Raw genomic sequence first — 17,649 nt, forward strand, 5'->3', positions numbered from 1 at the left:
TTGTTAGCATTATCTCCCATTTTACACTGAACTGTCTAGCTTTCCAATCATACAAATCTTACAAGGCAGCCTGTCAACAGTAGATTCCTACAAATATTATCCATGACTGAACGACACACTTATTTGCTCTCAATCTACAATCTCACATACGTGTAGGTGTTCAAAATGATCTACAGCCACTGTGGACTCACTTTTGTTACCATGGTGACCCATTTTCTACTGTGTTGTATTTACAAAGTGTCCACAAAATAACAGAGTTACTGTTCTAAAAAAAAATCTTTCAATAATCTTCAGCTGTTTTATTGCAAGGCCCCTGTCACTAACTAGCTCGGCACAATATGAATAGGTAAAAGCAAACATTCTCAAAGTTCAATTTATTCTTTACTATATGTTTGTGTCAATCAAGTGTTGGAGAAATGGACAGATTAAACCATTTTCTGCAGTGCCATCTCGTTTCTACATTGACTGTGGCATTGGATCAGTTCTAGACTACACTTGTCAGAATAATTCAGGGCATTCCCATAATCTGTGGCATTTGGTTTAGCTCAGTTGGCTGGAGGATTGGCTTTACGAAGCAGTGTGGTGCCAACTGCTGAGGTAACCATGAAAAACTACCCTTTTCAACCCAAGGGTGGCATGGTGGCTCAGTTGTTAGCACTGCTGCCTCACAGTGCCAGTGACTTGAGTTCAATTGTACCCTCAGGCAATTGTCTGTGTGGAGTTTGCACATTCTACCTGTGTCTGCGTGGGTTTCCTCCAGGTTTCTTCCCACAGTCCAAAAATGTGCAGATTAGGTGGATTGGCTGTGCTAAATTGCCCATAGTATCCAGGGATAGGCAGGCTATGCAGATTGGCCATGGGAAATTTAGGGATAGGGTAGGGGGTCAGGCCTAGGTGGGATGCTCTTCACAGGTTCAGTGTGGACTCGATGGGTTGAATGCCTGTTTCCACACTGTAGGGATTCTAAATAAATAGAATTGTTAAGAAGGACAGGATGTGGAGCACAGGGGGGTTGATTTTCCGCTTTGGCACCTGGAAATTGTGCTCAAAACTGCATAGAATTATGCCAAAAGTTATTTGCATAATCATATCGAATCATCAATGAACCAGTGCAATCAGGCAGTTTAATTGGAAGTAAATGTTTCTTTTTGTTGCAACAGGAATTATTCCTTATGTATTTAAGAGTATTGACCTAGAACAAGTATATCAATATAGAAGCCAAAATAAGCATCTTGCTAAAAGTCTCCAGTCTTCTGCCTGTGAGCAACTTGGTTTTAAGTCAAGGAAAGCAACTTTGAACAAGACCTAGACTGAAATATTTGGTAGTTTTATTGCTGTACTCTAGACTTATTGGTATGTCTCACCAGAAGTGGCTTTGGACATTGGAAATGCCCACTGCACTATAAGAATATGGGTAAATATGTGGTTGATGGATGACAGGGGAAGTGTTATATAACTATCGTCTTGACAGAAATATTGCCAGGACAGACGAAGAGGTGGGTTTAAACACATATCACCTCTTGAGGGGAGATCTTCCTGGGCAATTGTGAAAAACATGTTTCTATTCAGTACAACCTTCCTCCCAAATACGGTCTCCGCAGCTGATGGGAAGGCTGTTAAAATTCATCCATGGTCAACATCAATACAAATAACTGTGTAAAAAGTCTGCTTTTCCTTTGACTTGATGCTGAGGATCTACTGAAGCAGAGCAGCAGCTGGCATATCCGTGTCTTGTCAATCATTATTCTGTACTTATGCAGTCAATGAGAAGCATATTTTCACTGAATCATGAGGTAAGTCATGGCCAGATCATTCACAGCAGTAGAACTTCAAACAGAAATTGAATGTTGAGTCAATGAATGTGAATAATGAAGACCTGTGGAAGAGTACAGTTTAAAATTACGTCATAAAAACCCCACTGAGTTTGGCTGTTATGGAAACTGCTCATTATCTTGCACAGACAGTCAGGTTAGATACCAAAGAGTAGCTATTGTCTTAGAGACAGCTGTTACCAATTTGAAGTTCCTGGTGCTTGGATTCATGATAATCCTTTAAGAAATCACATGACCAGTTCTTGAGAGGAAGGTTTATTCAGTTGCATTGACGATTGTGAAAACTGGAACACTAACTCATGCAAATAGGTGTTCTTCTTTGCAAAAAATACTGTCCAGGCTAAGATGATTGTTAGGCTTTTGTTGGACAGTGATTTTAACAGCTGCAAAACCAAGGTGGGTGGAGGACTGTGACCAGTTATGACCAACTTATATACTAGAAAAAATTCAAGGCTGAATGGCCTGCTGATGTTCACATTGCAGAGAACCAGCAAAGTTATGACAGGCCACGTGTCCTTACACCTCCTGTGTGGTAACCATTTTCATGATTCTGTGTTTCTGCAGTCTCCAGATGCTCATCTGATTATTCTGCACAGCCTAAAAGAAGCAATAAAGTGTTTTCAAAAAGAAAAATGGTTATTTTTCTTTGTCTCCTTAGAAGCAAGTTTCACTCATGGTTGTAAAAATAATAATAGATGATGCACATAAAACAGGTAATTGAACATTATTTTCGTTGATCTTTAATTTTGTTTGTAAGACCAGACCCAGATTAAAAAGTTAAACCTTAAGTGAAGCTGGATATTGGTAGGAATTTTCCTTGTGTCTGTCTGTTTGTGTGTGTGTGTGTGTGTGTGTGTGTGTGCGCGCGCGCGCGCGCGCACGCGCGTACGTGCCCATGCATGGTGTGAGGGTTGTTTTTACTGTTTGTGTGGAATGGATTTCCAACAGTCCATGTGTTAATTCACAGAGCTCATTTGAAACGTCAGATGTCTGTCAAACAAAAATGCAATTCTAGATTCTAGGGATAGATTTAGGCCAAAATGATTAAATAGTTTACTTAACGGTTTGTCGTCAATTATTCAGCACGAGGCAAGAATATCTGGAGTATAGATTTACCTTTACGGAAGTTTTACTTGGTCGAAAATAAACCTCTTCTGAGAAATCTGGGAATGGAATGGGCCACAAAATCAGAACCAAAGAATGATTACAGTATAAAGAACGCTATTTGACCTGTCCTGTCTATGTTGGCAGTTTCCAAGTGCAACTCACCTAGTCTCACTTCCCTACCATTTCCCCAGAGACCTGCAAATTTATTTCTTCAGGTAATTTTTAGAATTCCCTCTTTAAATCCATGATTGAACCCATCATACTCTCAGGCAATGCACTCCAGATCCAAACTACTTGCTGCTGGTATATTCTGATCCTTGATCTTTGTGAATACCTTGATATTATGATTGTACAATGGGTCAGATGGTCTCAGAAGGTTTAAATAGCTTTTCACTCCATGCTTTCACACTTATTTATGAATGAATTTCAAATATGCAGGCAGAAGTAACTAAAAACATTTAATTATTGTTTGAACCTGCTCTTCCATTTGCTTGTTCACCACCACAGGTCTTTGTGGTTCTACAGATGCTCCCATCACCCCAGCATTGCAATTTTAAAATTTCCAGCATCTCCAATTGACCCTCAATGACTTGCCAAACCCCATCTGTATCACTCTTGCCAAAAGTACAGCCCTCACCTCTTGTCCTTTCTCCTTACTCTGGTGACTTGTTCTTCACACTCTATCACCATTGGCAGTCTTACCATTATCTGTTATAGGTTCTGAAATTTCTAAATCGCTTCGCACTTTTGCCTCCTATTCTTTCTTTAGTGTATGGTTTAAGATCCATTTTTAGATGCCCTCTTGGTAATTGTTCATTTAACCCAGTATCCATTTTTTTTATTACACATTCTCAAATTAATGAACATTTTTACATTAACGATACTATATCAATGACCACTTGAAACTCCGCTCCTCTCAGGACGTCTCAAGAAATAGAGTTGAATTTTACTTTTTACTGGCAGTGGCCTGTAAAATTCCCTGGATAGCTCCCACCAGCCCCTGCCAGTTGGAATAGCTGACATCTTTGACACACCTGGAATTTGGTACCATCTGAATTCAATGCATTGCCATTTTGCTTAGGTAGCAGAAAGTATCTAGTTATTGACCTTAGTGTTTTTTAAAAATTAACCCTTTGTGCAGATATGGTTGAAAATCTTTAATCATACGTGTGTGGAAAAACAATTCAAATGTTGCAATCCAGTCTCCACACACCATAACATAACCATTCTCCATGTGGATAATGAATCTGGGGCAGTATAATGTGAGAGACTCTGCAGGGTCTCACTGACATCTGGAGCTGTACTCTGGAGATAGCTGGAATGAGTGACAATCCCAGAGATTGGAAAATTCTCTGCTAGTAGTAGCTTGAACCAGAACTTCTTTGACATCAGGATAGGTAACTGGGCTCAGTTTCTTCCTTGCAAAAGGAGAATACCTCTTGGAATTTGATCATTTAACTCAGTGTCCATTTTCTTTTCATTGCGCCGTCTGAAATTAATGAACATTTTTGCATTAATGATACTGTATCAATCAAAGTTTGTATTGCCCAGTTGATCGAATGAAACTGGGCTTCTCTCAATAAAGACAAGGTCAGCATTTTCCCACCCTCTCAATAAAGACTGGTATGAGTTTAACCTGAGGGTCACCGGTTCCTCATTCAACATATAAATAACAAAATGTTTGAATAACTCACCTAAGCCAAGGACAGAATCCAGCCCTATCTATATCTTTAAAGAGGATCCCACCTTCTTCTGTAATCAGGCTGTAAAAAGTACCCCTCCACTCTATTTTAACACACCACCAACCAAGGTAGTTTAAAAGCTGATCTACCTCAATTCATCAGGGAATTTGAAGAGCATATGAATTGAGTATTTGACAAAAATGTTAAACAGGAAACAGGGAGAAAAATAAACCTCAAAATGGATTGTTCGGGCTCAATGGAATGCTTTGGTTCTGTATCATAGAATCTCTATAGTGTGAAAGCAGGCCATTCGGCCTATCAAGTCCACACCAACCCTCCAAAGAGCGTCCATCCAGACTCACCCCCTACCTTATCTCTGTAACTCATGGTCAATCCCCCTAGCCTGCATAACCGAGGACACTATGGGACAATTTAGCATGGCCAATCCCCCTAACCTGTACATCTTGGACTGTGGGACGATACCAGAGCGCCCAGAGGAAACGTGCGCTGACACAGGGAGAATGTGTAAACTCCACACAGACAGTTGCCCAAGGGTGGAATCAAACTCGAGTCCCTGGCACTGTGAGGCAGCAATGCTAACCGCTGAGCCGCCATGCCATCCTGTATATATATCTTACATAATCCAGTCCCTGTCTCATTTGAAAGAATTCGCCCTTCTGGAGTTATCCCATCCCCAAACGTTGCTACATTCAAGTACCTCAGGAGTGCTAAGTACAGCCAGAGATGGAAAAAGCTGCCCCTGTGCACTGCTTTTATGAAAATTCTTAGCGCATATACTCATTGCTCTGATTTCCTGTCGAGGGGAGTGACTATGCTTCAGATTCAAGCCCCACTCAAGGCCTTATTGGTCACGGAAGGAGTGTTCATGCGCAGTCAAGATTGAAAATAAACTATGTGCTAATCTTTCCAGGAGCCTTGAAGGGCACTGACAGGTTCCTGGTCAGCCATTGCTAATTAATTGCCTTATCAGGTTGAGAACACAATGGCACTCCCTCATGTAAAATCATAAAGAAAGCTGGGCCCAATACTAGATGGACACAGTTGTAGAAGGAGAAGAAAATAGTTATTCAAGCTTCCACTCCATGCAATAAAAAGAGGAAGTTTGCCTCACCCTAGTATCTTGTGTTTTATCCAGCCATCGAACCAGCATCAAATTGAGCAAAGTTAGGCTGAGCACATTAAAAAAAACTATAAAGAAAAGGCCAGGCTAATTTCAAACTCATAGTGGAAAAAAGGTATTTTGGAACCTAATATTGGATTGTGTCAAGTTTAGCACACACAGCTGCTCCATTTATAAATCTAATTTCAAAGTTCACCACATTCAGGAATCACCCCGGTGAAGAAAGGTCACCACATCTCCAGGCACAGGCTATACACTGGTAGAACTCACTCACATCATGTAAGTGCATTTCCACACTGAAGTCTGACTCATGCTGGTTTCTGCTGTCTGTCTCCAAGCAACAGTACTGCCAGTCTTATACTGTAATATCATATTCCTATGTATTTCTTGATACCCATATGCGAGCATAAGAACATCAGAAATAAGAGTAACCCTGACATCTGTCACATGGGTTAACATAGATAGACATACAGTACAGAAACATGCCATTTGGTTAAATCATCTATATTCCACATGAGCCATCTCCCACACCTCCTTATCTCATCTAATCTAATCAGCATATACTTCTATTCCTTTGCCCCTCGTATACATATTCAGCTTCCTCTTAACTGCATCTCTTCCATTCACCTCAATTCTTCCTTGAGTTGGCAATTCAAAGAGACCACAGCTGATTAGAACCCCAATTCCATTTTCCTGCCTTTGCTTCGTATCCCTTGGTACCTTTGCCCATCAAAAAAAGCCTTTCAAGGCAAAAGTTTGCCATTCTGAATCTGAATAGAAACAAATAGAATTCTTCCTATGCCACAAACTGGCTTCATCCAGTTATAAACAGTTCCAAAATGACTAACTAACTAGATTTATTAAAATGGTTTCTTTCTCTTTTCTAGATTCACTCAGACTCGGACAAAGGAGATGGCTCCATAAAGTACACCATATCAGGGGAGGGTGCTGGGACAGTATTCATTATCGATGAGATTACAGGGGATATCCATGCCACAGAGCGATTGGATCGTGAAGAAAAAACCTACTACACCCTTCGTGCTCAAGCACGGGACAGGCTGACTGACAGACCTCTGGAGCCTGAATCGGAATTTATCATCAAAGTCCAGGATATTAATGACAGTGAGCCAAAATTCCTAGATGGACCATATGTTGGCAGCGTGCCTGAGTTGTCACCTGTAGGTAAGGAGAGATGAGTTGTTTCTCATGTGTTATGTGTGCATTGGTTGCTCTTTAAGTTGAACCATAATGATACCAACATTCACAAGGACCCCAAATGCATTTTCACTGTACAACTGGAAGCTCTGAATCTTATTTTGTTCATGATTGTGTCTTTGCACAGTATGACATTTGTCAACAATTCACTCATGTGGCCTAGCGCATCAACAGTCCACATGTTTGTTTTAGATAAAAGGAAAATTATTTACCAAACCTTTGAAGGAAGGCTTCGGTGAACCACCTTAATGAAATGTTTTATTGGAGTGATGTATTTTCAGAATTGAACAAGCTGAACGAATAATTGGATTTCAATGAGGTTTAGGTTTACATTGCAGTGTGCAGTTCAAAATGGCTGACTTTTGGTTTGACTGACATTACAGCTAAATTATATGCACATCCTTTTCTTTTGAATGATTTGATCTGTAACTTATGAAGTTAACCATATTGTGGAAAGCCACTAGTATGAGGTGCCTACACTTTCTGTTTCTGGTTTCTGTTTTGGTTAAATTAGTAAATCAGTAAATTCAGACCCTTTGAGCTGGATTTTCAATGGCCTGTAGGATCAGGAAAGTGTGTGATTTGAAAATCACAGTGGGCATCTCTGGATCCTGGTAACTTCAGTACGTACTCTGATTTTTAAAGGGAGAGTGAGGGGGCTAATGGGAAAGCTGTTTGCCTCCATTTAACCATCTGTTAGATGCCTTTAGGAGCTGATGAATGGAAAACCAGGACGAGACGGGAATTTTCAATCGTGAATTTGGGAAATGTAAACAGTCTGGTGCTTGTCAGTGCACAGTTGCTGCATTCAAAGTGTGCAGAAGTGATAGTTTTTTTTTGTAAGGTGTAATATGTTGGAACCTTGGGGACCTTATTCTGGATCGATTATGTTACCTCTTCTTTAGCAGTATCACCACTTTTGTGTACGATATACTATTGGTGCTACCTGCTGTCTTTAGTAAGGTATCACCAAGGTGCATTATGGCTGCTCTATGTCTTTGCTACTTATGCTCTGCAGGGCAATCCTCCCTCCTGGAGTTACTCGGTCACCTCCTGCCCAATTAGTGCATTTACATTTTAAAATTGCATCAGGTGGACAGAGGATCAAAACCCAGAAAATACCTAGGAATCAGATTGACAATCCTAAATTTAAAATCTGGTGTAATACTATGTTGCCATTAATAGTTAATTCACATGAAAGGCATGTTCCTCCTCTTAAAGGCTGCAAACTTGCTATTTCCTTCCACTCTTCTATTCCTTTCAGCTAAGAACTGAGTACCTCAGAGCTCGTGATTACAAAATTGCCACCATTAACTCTAAAAAGTTGATTAATGAAATTAATGCAACTCTCCTCCCTGTTTGTTTGTTGATGCAAAATCAATTGTAAAATTTTAAATCTGAAATGAGATTAATATCCAAGATAGATATGAGACATGGGGACGCAAAGTGTATTACCTCCCCAAGCTGGGTTATTGAGAATTTAGAGGAAAGGTCTGAGGATAAGGGTTGGATGATTCAGGATGAAGATTAGGAGACATTTTTTTCACTCTATTCTCCACCCCAGAAGGGAGTGGATGCTCTGTCAAATGATTTGTGACCAACTTGATTTGAAATCGCATAGTGGGTTAATGAAGGTGCTGCTATTGATGTCATGTGTCATGGATGGTGTTTGATAAAGTGTCTCATAATTGGATGGTTAATAAATCTGAAACCAATGGAATAGGAGGCAGTGACAGTTTGAGTATAAAATCGGTTAGAGAAGGCAGAGCATAATGGTTGACAGCTGTTTTTAAAAGTTGTGGCAAGCTTTATTTTATTCGTTCACGGGATACAGGAGTTGCTGGCTGGGCTAGAGTATTGACCGGTGTACCCCAGATCAGAACTACTGATCATTTTAGTAGAATATCAATGGAGTATATTGCAAGATCTGGGTTTTTGTTATCTTGCCCTCTTTGTTGGGGGATGTGTAAATAAGTGTTTGATGGTGGTTGGGTGCTTTGAGTCGATATGTCAATCGTTTCTCACTGCAGAACACAACAGAAAAGCAATGAGCTTGGGAATGAATTCTCCTTTCCCATTTCAAGTACGAAATTAAAGACTGAAGAAGATTGCGATAAAGTTTGCGGCAACTCTAGTTTTGATCTTGGGACATTTGAACAATCTGACTTGCTCTTTGTGTGCACTTTCTGTTCATGCCCACCACAGTACATCGGCACAGCACACAATTAAAAATAAATTACAACACACTGGGGACAACGGGAGAATTCAAACCAGACAAGAGGACAGGTGTAATTACAGGCGAAGGTTACATGAAGATCATCGTAGATCTGGAGCTAGTTCAGGAGCCTGGAAGTCCTCAAATACAAAGTAGGTATGGAAACAGACATTGATGTTATTGAGCAAGATCAGCAGTTGTAGATTCTGATGGAAAAACAAACAGCGTATGGAAGTTTAAAGTAAAAGGACTGACAATGTCATTTCCAGTGCTCCCAGAGGAATTGAAGTCAAAGATTCACATCTTATTTTCCTCAATGATGCAGCTGCAACCATGTCTGTTAATATAGAAGGAGAGGAGTCACATTCTCACAAATGACATGACTAGTTATTCCAATCACTGTTCCAGTGTTTGTGAAGTCAGTGTTAGTGGAAATTTGTGTCAAGGTAGAATATGATGGTGCATCCAATTACTTGTAGTTAGTTTCAAAATAAGGGATGAGGAGGAGTTGGCTTAATGAGATTGGTTAAATTGGGGCAAGCTATTTACAGTAGAGAAGGGATCAGTAATATGATGCCTGACTATGAGGAGGGGCCATGAGAGCAGAAAGTGGTCTTTGAGCAAAGAGGTCAAAATGATAAAATTAAGCACAATGAATATAAAGTCAAGACAAAGGACAATGTGCAAAAAGCAGTATGTAAAAATTAGAATATATTAAGAAAGAACAGGGCAATGAGAAAGATGGGGATTAGTAAATGAAACGCAGCCATTGTGATCATTCAACAAGCAGGAGAGCTGAATTGAATTTGTGAAGAATATAAACAAATTGTGATCAGAATGAACTTACCCACTGTCTCCCAGTAAAGAGTTATTTTCTAACTTAGCAATTGAAAAGGTAGTTGTGTTTTTTTTTTCCCTGATGATCACAGTTGGCAGATTGTGGTATTTGCCGTCTCTATCAGTATGTGGTACTGGCTAATGGTTGTTTGAGGTTGTTCAACGTCAGCATTCCCTTTTTCTCTTTGTAAAAACCAAAAGAAGTGCAGATGCTGTAAATCAGGGACAAAAGCGGAAGTTGCTGGAAAAGCTCAGCAGGTCTGGCAGCATCTGTGAAGAAAAAATCAGAGTTAACGTTTCGGGTCCGGTGACCCTTCGTCATAACTGATGGTAACTGGGAAAACATCAGTTTATATGCAGAAGATAGGGAGACGGAGGAGGTAGGGAGGCAATGATAGGTTGGGATATAGCCCAAAGAGAGAGAAGAACAGTTGGATAGACAAAGGAGTCGATAATGATATGGTTGGGAGGGTGAAAAGCTGCTAATGGGGTCTGTTAGTGACTACCAATAGGTGGTGTAATGGCAGAGTATGTGTTAACAAGGCCTGGTGTGTGGGGTAGGGGCCTAGAACATGGGAGAATTTAAGCCCTAAAATTGTTGAACTCAGTATTGAGTCCGGAGGGCTGCAGGGTCCCCAAGCGGAAAATGAGGTGTTGTTCTTCTAGCTTCTTTACAGTGATAAAACCTTCAGTTCTCTCAAGACAGTGACTTCAAAGGAATTTGGGGATGTACATGTACATGTACACATCAATCAATTAAAACCTTCAAACTGATTAAAAATTTAACAGCATCTTAGGTTTGTTTAGAACATCCCATCAGTGGTGGGACTCTTTGATCTTTTACTTGTAAATTCTGTGTCTGATACTACCTCTCTCACTAAAACCTGAAGGAGGAGTAAGACTCCGAAAGCTTGTGTTTTCAAATAAACTTGTTGGACTATAACCTGGTGTCGTGCGATTTCTGATACTGCCATGCGCTTACTCAAATCTTGATTCAGCACCACACACCCATATCCCAAAGTGTTGGAGATAAGTCGTCCTCTGGTTGGCTGGCAGCTCTATGAGAGAGGACTTCCTGATGCTGAAAGCTGGAAATTGTGCCTCCAAGATTGCACCTCCAGCCTACAACAAACAATTAGTAGTTAAATGACTGTGGGTAGTCTGTGACGAATGTTACAGACTGTTATGGACTGTTACAGACTCACCCTTAGAGCGGAAGAGAGTCATCCTCATCTGTGAGGGACCACCAATGAAGGAATGAATCTGTGAGGTTCCAAGATCTATCCCTCAGCAAGCTAGCTTTATTACCTGGAGTAAAGGGAGGATCCAGTTCTTGTACAATTCATACTATCATATTTCCTCTCTTACTCCATGTTAATGGGTCAGATATTGTATTCAGTGACCAGAATTTAAGCATTCACACACAAATCAGGAAATGAAAAGCATCTAAAATCCTTTTAACTCAGGCTTTTATATAGAAAAGAAACTCAAGACTTTATCAAAACAGAAGCTAAAAGAAGGAGACAGTCTTTCAGAGAGAAAAAGAACACATTGATGGAAAATATGTGGAATTTTTATGATCATTATGTTAAAATTTGATAAGTAGTCATTTGATCATACAGAAGTTGAGTATCGCTGAAAATAAAGACACATTTTGTCAAAATTTTTTATTTTGCTCTCATCAGAACATTTTGCAAGAATATTAATTTAAGGGGAAAACCAACATTTATACCGAGTGAGTGGAGAGTGCTGACGTTTTGGCTAGTGGACTCTGGAGGTAAAAGCATTGCATGGAGAATGTATCCACTAATGCCTATTGACAGTTAACTGCCAGGCTTGTTTCAAGTTTTAAACCCACAGGGTTAACTCTGTTTGATCAGGGCTCTACCTTAAGAAATGAAGCCTGCAGATCACTGTTACTGATTTTGGTGAATTTATTCAGATGCAGTGTGTGTACATGTTTGCAACGAAGAGGGCCCTGTGTATTAAGATATGTAGCTTCCAGTAACTGCATCTGTGCCACTCTGCAAATCTGTTATCCTATATTGGTTGCCAGCATAATCTTTTGCATGCTCAGGAATATCCAACAAATGTTTTCCAATTGCAGAATCACATCTAATATTGAACACTGTGTCACACATTCTATGAGTATTTTTTTTGAGTGAAATCAATACCTTGCTTGTTGCAAACAGCTGAAGGAATATTCTGTTTGATGTAACCCACCAGTTTTCAGCATATAAGGCTTAGATACCTGGCATCACACAATCACTAAATTTCTTATACCACATTGCTCATTTGCATGATAGGCCAAGCATCTGTTTGGCTCAATGGCAGTGTCTTGTTAATGGTGAATAAATAACATGTACACACGCTGCTCCCATTTCAATTCATCAAAAATTGGTAACAGCTGTTCACTGGTTCATTTCTCAAGGCAGTGTCCTGACCAATCAGAGTTAACCTGCTGACTTGAAATGTAAATAAGCTTGGCAATTAATTGTCAATCAATATTAATGGGTGCTTGCTCCATTGTAATAGACGTATCAATCAGAGTCCACTTTTCAATCAATCAGCACTTTCCTCTCATGCAACATAAGTGCTGGTTGGCCCTTGAGTTAGTATTCTTGTGAAATGTCCTGGTGGATAAAAAACAAACCGCTTTGACAAAACTTGCCTTTTTTCAGCCATTAAAATGTGATATTTCAGAAATACATTTCATGGCCATTCAGGATGTTTAGTAATGATTCCGATTAATGATAATGATTAATGATTACACATCATTCAATAAAGGTTTTCTTATGGTTTTAAATGCAGCAAGACAAAGTATGCAGAAAGGGAAGTTTTTATCAATTCATGATTGCAATAGTGATGAGAAGGAGAGAAGCCTCTACGATCTGCGTTGTGGAACAACATTGTCTCACTGGCAGCAACTTCTGAATTTCCATGCATTCCATATTTTGGGCTTGAATTTTCCCAAAGTGCAGTTAAAGTGTGTTGACGAATGAGATTTGTAATAACCCAAAGAGAACCCTACAAGCAACTGAGCTGTTAGATGCATTTCTCTGGATTGGTGTGGCTAGTAAAGTGGAAGTGCTCACTACAGGCAAAATCAACTGGCTTCCATGCCTCTAGCACCATATTTAAAGACCAGGTACATAACATTTTGGACACTCAAGCCAGCAACTACCTTTCAAAGGTAATTGGACCATATAGTGCACAACCATAATAATGTCTCAGATGAAAGGCAAGCAAGCTCCCCACTGCCAGGACAGGGCTGTGGAAGTGCTGGTGGATGGAATGGGAGAGGACAAGGCAGTCCTTTTCTCTGCTGACCACTAATGAGACCAGGCCAGGCTGGACAGACATTAGAGCATGGCTTAGTTCAGTGTCCATAGTCTCCCAGCAGTGCCACAAGAACATTAATGATCTTCTAGAACTTGGTTCACTGGATTAATTCCAGAGATAAAGGAGGGATTCAGCAGTTTAGGTCTACACTTGCTAGAGTTCAGAGATTGAGAGGAGATCTAATTGAGGCCAATAAGATACTAAAGAGGATTGACAAAATAGATAGCCAGGATATTTCGTCATGTGGTACAACCTAGAATGAGAGGTCATAGTTTTAGGATAAGGGGTAGCAGACTTAAAACAGAAATGAGGAGGAATTCCTTCTTTCAAAGGGTCATATCTCTGTGAAATTCACTACCCCAGAGTGCAGTGGACACTGGGAGGAGATAGACACATTTTTAATTAGTAATCAGCTAAAGGACAGTGCAGGGAATGAGCAGGCAAGTGGGGTTGAGGCCGAGATGAGATCAACGACAATGGTTTTAAATGGCAGAGAAGCCCACCCACTTTCTGACTGAAACCTTTTCTCTTCTATGCTCCCAACCTTCACTAACTACCTGCCTCTCCTTTTGCAGGGTGGGTTAAAATGTAAAGGCAGGCAGCCTGTATTTGAGCACTCAAGACATGGTGCTCCAAGAAAGCAATGTGACCTAGTCAAAGGCTGACTGGCCATAACTCAGTGGTGAAGTGAGTCAGCAAGCTCAAAGACATAGGATGTTGATGCCCATGTTATTGTAATATCATCTTGTGTAGATGCATACATTAGCAACCTAGCGAAAGCATGCAAGCAATAGGTGTAGTTCAGCACTATGAAGGCCTGAAATTGCAGTCTGAGTTAGTCAGAGAGCAGGCACAGTGATATAATGAGGCTGGTGGTGCTAATGTGGAATTGTGTGGATGGAGAGTCTAGGAGGACTGTAGCCATGGAGCATGCAGGGTTGTTGTACAAAAGAAGCAGTTACATGAGCAACAGTTGCCAGGTAACCGGTCTGATTTATCCCTGTCCAGAATTTATGCCATTTAATCTCTTGGTGGATGGGAGGAGAATTGTAAGTGGAGGTAAACAGAACAAGTTGGGGCTTTAAAGGGAGGGAAATCTCTGGAAACAAGGTGATTGTCATTCAAGGTTGAGATTCTGAAATTCATTTAAGGCTTGAAGGGAAAATTGGAAACTTTTTTTTCTGGAGTTCATGAATCTGAGCTTTTCATGCTCACCCTATTTTATCACCACCTTCACCATCATTACTCCTGGCAAACCAGAGAGGAGAATGTATCATGCCTGGTGTTGCTGACAGTTTCAGTGCAGTAATGATGGTGACAGTAATAATCTCACCATTAGCTTGTGTCTTCAAATAATCTGTTGGACTATAACCTGGTATCGTGTGATTTTTGACCTTATCCAATCCAGTCGAACACCAGCACCTCCACATCATTATCGCAACAAAATCTGACCCAGTAAACTGAACACACAAAATGCAATTCCTCCATCAGGATTTGCATAATTACAGCTTCACTTAAAGTTCAAGTTGCTTTGAAATATATATTTATTGAAAACATGAATCAGCAGGCAAATTTCACAAATTTGCACTTCCCACACAGATTTGATGGGACAGAAATTGATTAATCAAGCCCAAAGGGCTTTATCGCATTTTCCACAGATTCCAATATAATTTCATTACATTTTTACTGTTGAAGTTATTCTGCATGATTTACAGTTGATAACAAAACAGTTCTGTTGCCAAATAATTATTTTACACCCATCATTTCAAATGAGAAATCTGTGATTTGTCATCAGTGGCTGACAATTCAAAGTGACAATAGCTGATGTACATTAGTCTCATGGTGGTAACTGGGAGTGTACATCTTTTTCATTATCATCTCATTGATACATACTTATTCAGCAAAACTTGCATGTGCGCATTTTATTTAACCTATTTAATTGCATCTGAGTGTTGGGAAGATAATATTAAAAATCACAAAGTAAATTGAAATACGTTAAAAGTTACAGTGTGTGACAGATCCTAGAGGTATAGAACAACACAAAGCAGTCTGACACTTCACTTAAATTTAACATGTTTGTTCCACTCTCTTAGTAAATGGGGCTTGAAGCCTTCATGCTACAAAGGTGACAGCAGGTTCAGGAACTTTGAAACAAACCAGCTGACAGTTACTGCACGCGAAAAAGTATTGGCACACACCCTGGCACAATGCCCACCTCCAATACAACCCACAGCAATGGCAGCTTCCATCTATCAGTGGTCACACTTCCTCAGAAGAGACATGATGGCCTTGGAGCGAGTGGAATGCAGATTCACTACAATGACACCAGGGCTTGAAGCATTAAGTTATGAAGACAGTTCTTATTTCCAGCATTTGTAGTATTTTGTCAACATGTCTTGTGTACTGTCTTAATTGCAGGAGATTTGTCAAGTGATCTAATTAAGGCGTTTAAAAGGATTGGACCACTTAGATATAGAGGGTAGAATCTTATAGGGACCTGAAAGAGATTTATGCAAAATCACATGAAAAGTTCAGTTGTACAGGAACAACTTGCTGCATTGGCCGTGAGGAGGGTTGAGTTTCTCACAAGGCAGAGACAATTAAGGGGTATTTTTGCTTGTTAAATGTCTTATTCATGGCTAGCCCCATTAATATTCAGCTTCCTATCTTACCAAATGCACAGAACAAGCCAGTTATTGAGAATGCTCGACGTGGAAGTCAGAGTGGCAACTTGGTTCGCTGCGGGCTGTAAGGATCCTCCATGTTGCTCAGTGCCACACAGCAACTCGGGGCTTGATCCATGGAAATCTGCTGACTGCACCCCTTGTCCATGGATGTTATCATCAAACATGTGCCAGCCCCGCAGGACCCTCATGGCACCTTTCTGACCCACAGAATTGGAAGTACAGAATTAACTCGCAGGACGGTCCAGTAACGAGCATTGTAAAGCTGCTGCAAGGACTCACTGCACGTGTGGATAGGCACTCAGCTCATGGATTGGACTAGACTGATTCTCAATGTTCTTGCTTGCTCTCTTAACACCTACCTGTATGCTTGCAGCATACATGCTTTACCAGCTGCCTTTGTGACCAGCATACTGTATGTTTATTCATTCAAATGACCATGTTGGAAGGGGGTCCTTGCTGATCCTTAATCCAGTCAGGGTGGGAGGGTGGGGGTGGTGATAGGTGCTGTCTGTCAGGATCCCAGTACCATCAGTTATAGGCATAGTCCACACACAGTCCCGGGACTTGGCCATAGTCAGTCATCAGCACAGGTCAGGGGCTATGTTTGGCTATAGTATAAGGAGTGGAAAACAATCAGTCTTATAGGACCATCATGAGCAGTCAGGGAATTGTGCATTGTCAGTCAGGGACCTGCAAACAGCTACCAACAGCCTAGTCAGTCATGTCTAGCTGCTATTCAGGGAAATTAGTCAGATGTCTGCGGCATTTACAATCCTGGGGCTCTGTCCACTGATCAGTGAGAAGGGTGCAAGGTGGCTTGTTCAGTTAGTGTAGGGATTACTGACAAAAGGAGTGGGGAAGTCAAGGCTGACAGGGAGGAGCAGACACATTTGTGGGGGTGGAATGGATATGTTGATTGGGGGAAACTCAAGGTGTACGGGGGGCGTGTGGTACAGCATCAGAGGGTATGATATGCTATGGGATGGGGTATTATTGGCAGTGATGAAAACTGGGCATCTTCACTCATGTATATTGCATGCAGAGTGAACATGTTTAGGGTTCAAATGCTGGTGAAAGGTAGATTGCACCGTGTCATTGCAAATCTATTTTTGTCATCTCAGTGATTAGAATTAAATGGCAGCAACTTAAAAATGAGTTGAATGTTGGAATGGTAAGGAGTCAGCGTGCAGCAGGTACTCCCTTTTTGACATAAGGTGTTGGTCACTCAGCCGGGGTGGCACCTTCAACAAGTTTGTGAACGTTCTTTGCTAAGGCCCATGGTGGAGCAGATAGGAGGGCAGCTGAAGATAAGATTCAGACCGGTCTGGAAGGCCCTCCAGTATACTCCAGTCAGAGTGTGCCACATCACCCTAGCACGCTGTGCTTTACACAACTGGAGCATGGACTGAGACGATGTGATAGAGGAACTCGGCAATCAGGGGCAATCTGTCAGGAAGGAGGTGGAGAACACTGGGGAGGAGAACATTGTCATTGCCAGCTGAACTCTTCATCAGGTGCTACAAGCCAGACGGAACTCATTAATGCCCATTGGGTGCAACAGACCATCATGGACTGTAGAATAAAAGTAAAA

The 17,649-nt window shown here is 40.8% G+C and overlaps 1 protein-coding gene across 1 annotated transcript in view; it reads left to right on the plus strand.

Moving 5' to 3' along the window:
- The first annotated feature begins 2,177 nt into the window (after positions 1 to 2,177).
- LOC109912267 (cadherin-22-like) overlaps positions 2,178 to 17,649 on the plus strand; it is a 574,381-nt gene continuing 558,909 nt past the window's right edge. Inside the window, exons 1-3 of the mRNA XM_048608181.1 lie at positions 2,178 to 2,228; positions 3,043 to 3,090; positions 6,650 to 6,944. Of these exons, the coding sequence (XP_048464138.1) occupies positions 2,178 to 2,228; positions 3,043 to 3,090; positions 6,650 to 6,944 (394 nt within the window). The remainder of the gene's footprint in view (positions 2,229 to 3,042; positions 3,091 to 6,649; positions 6,945 to 17,649) is intronic.

The sequence above is a fragment of the Rhincodon typus genome, chromosome 19 (genome assembly GCF_021869965.1).
Source record: "Rhincodon typus isolate 14 chromosome 19, sRhiTyp1.1, whole genome shotgun sequence".
Classification (NCBI taxonomy): Eukaryota; Metazoa; Chordata; class Chondrichthyes; order Orectolobiformes; family Rhincodontidae; genus Rhincodon; species Rhincodon typus.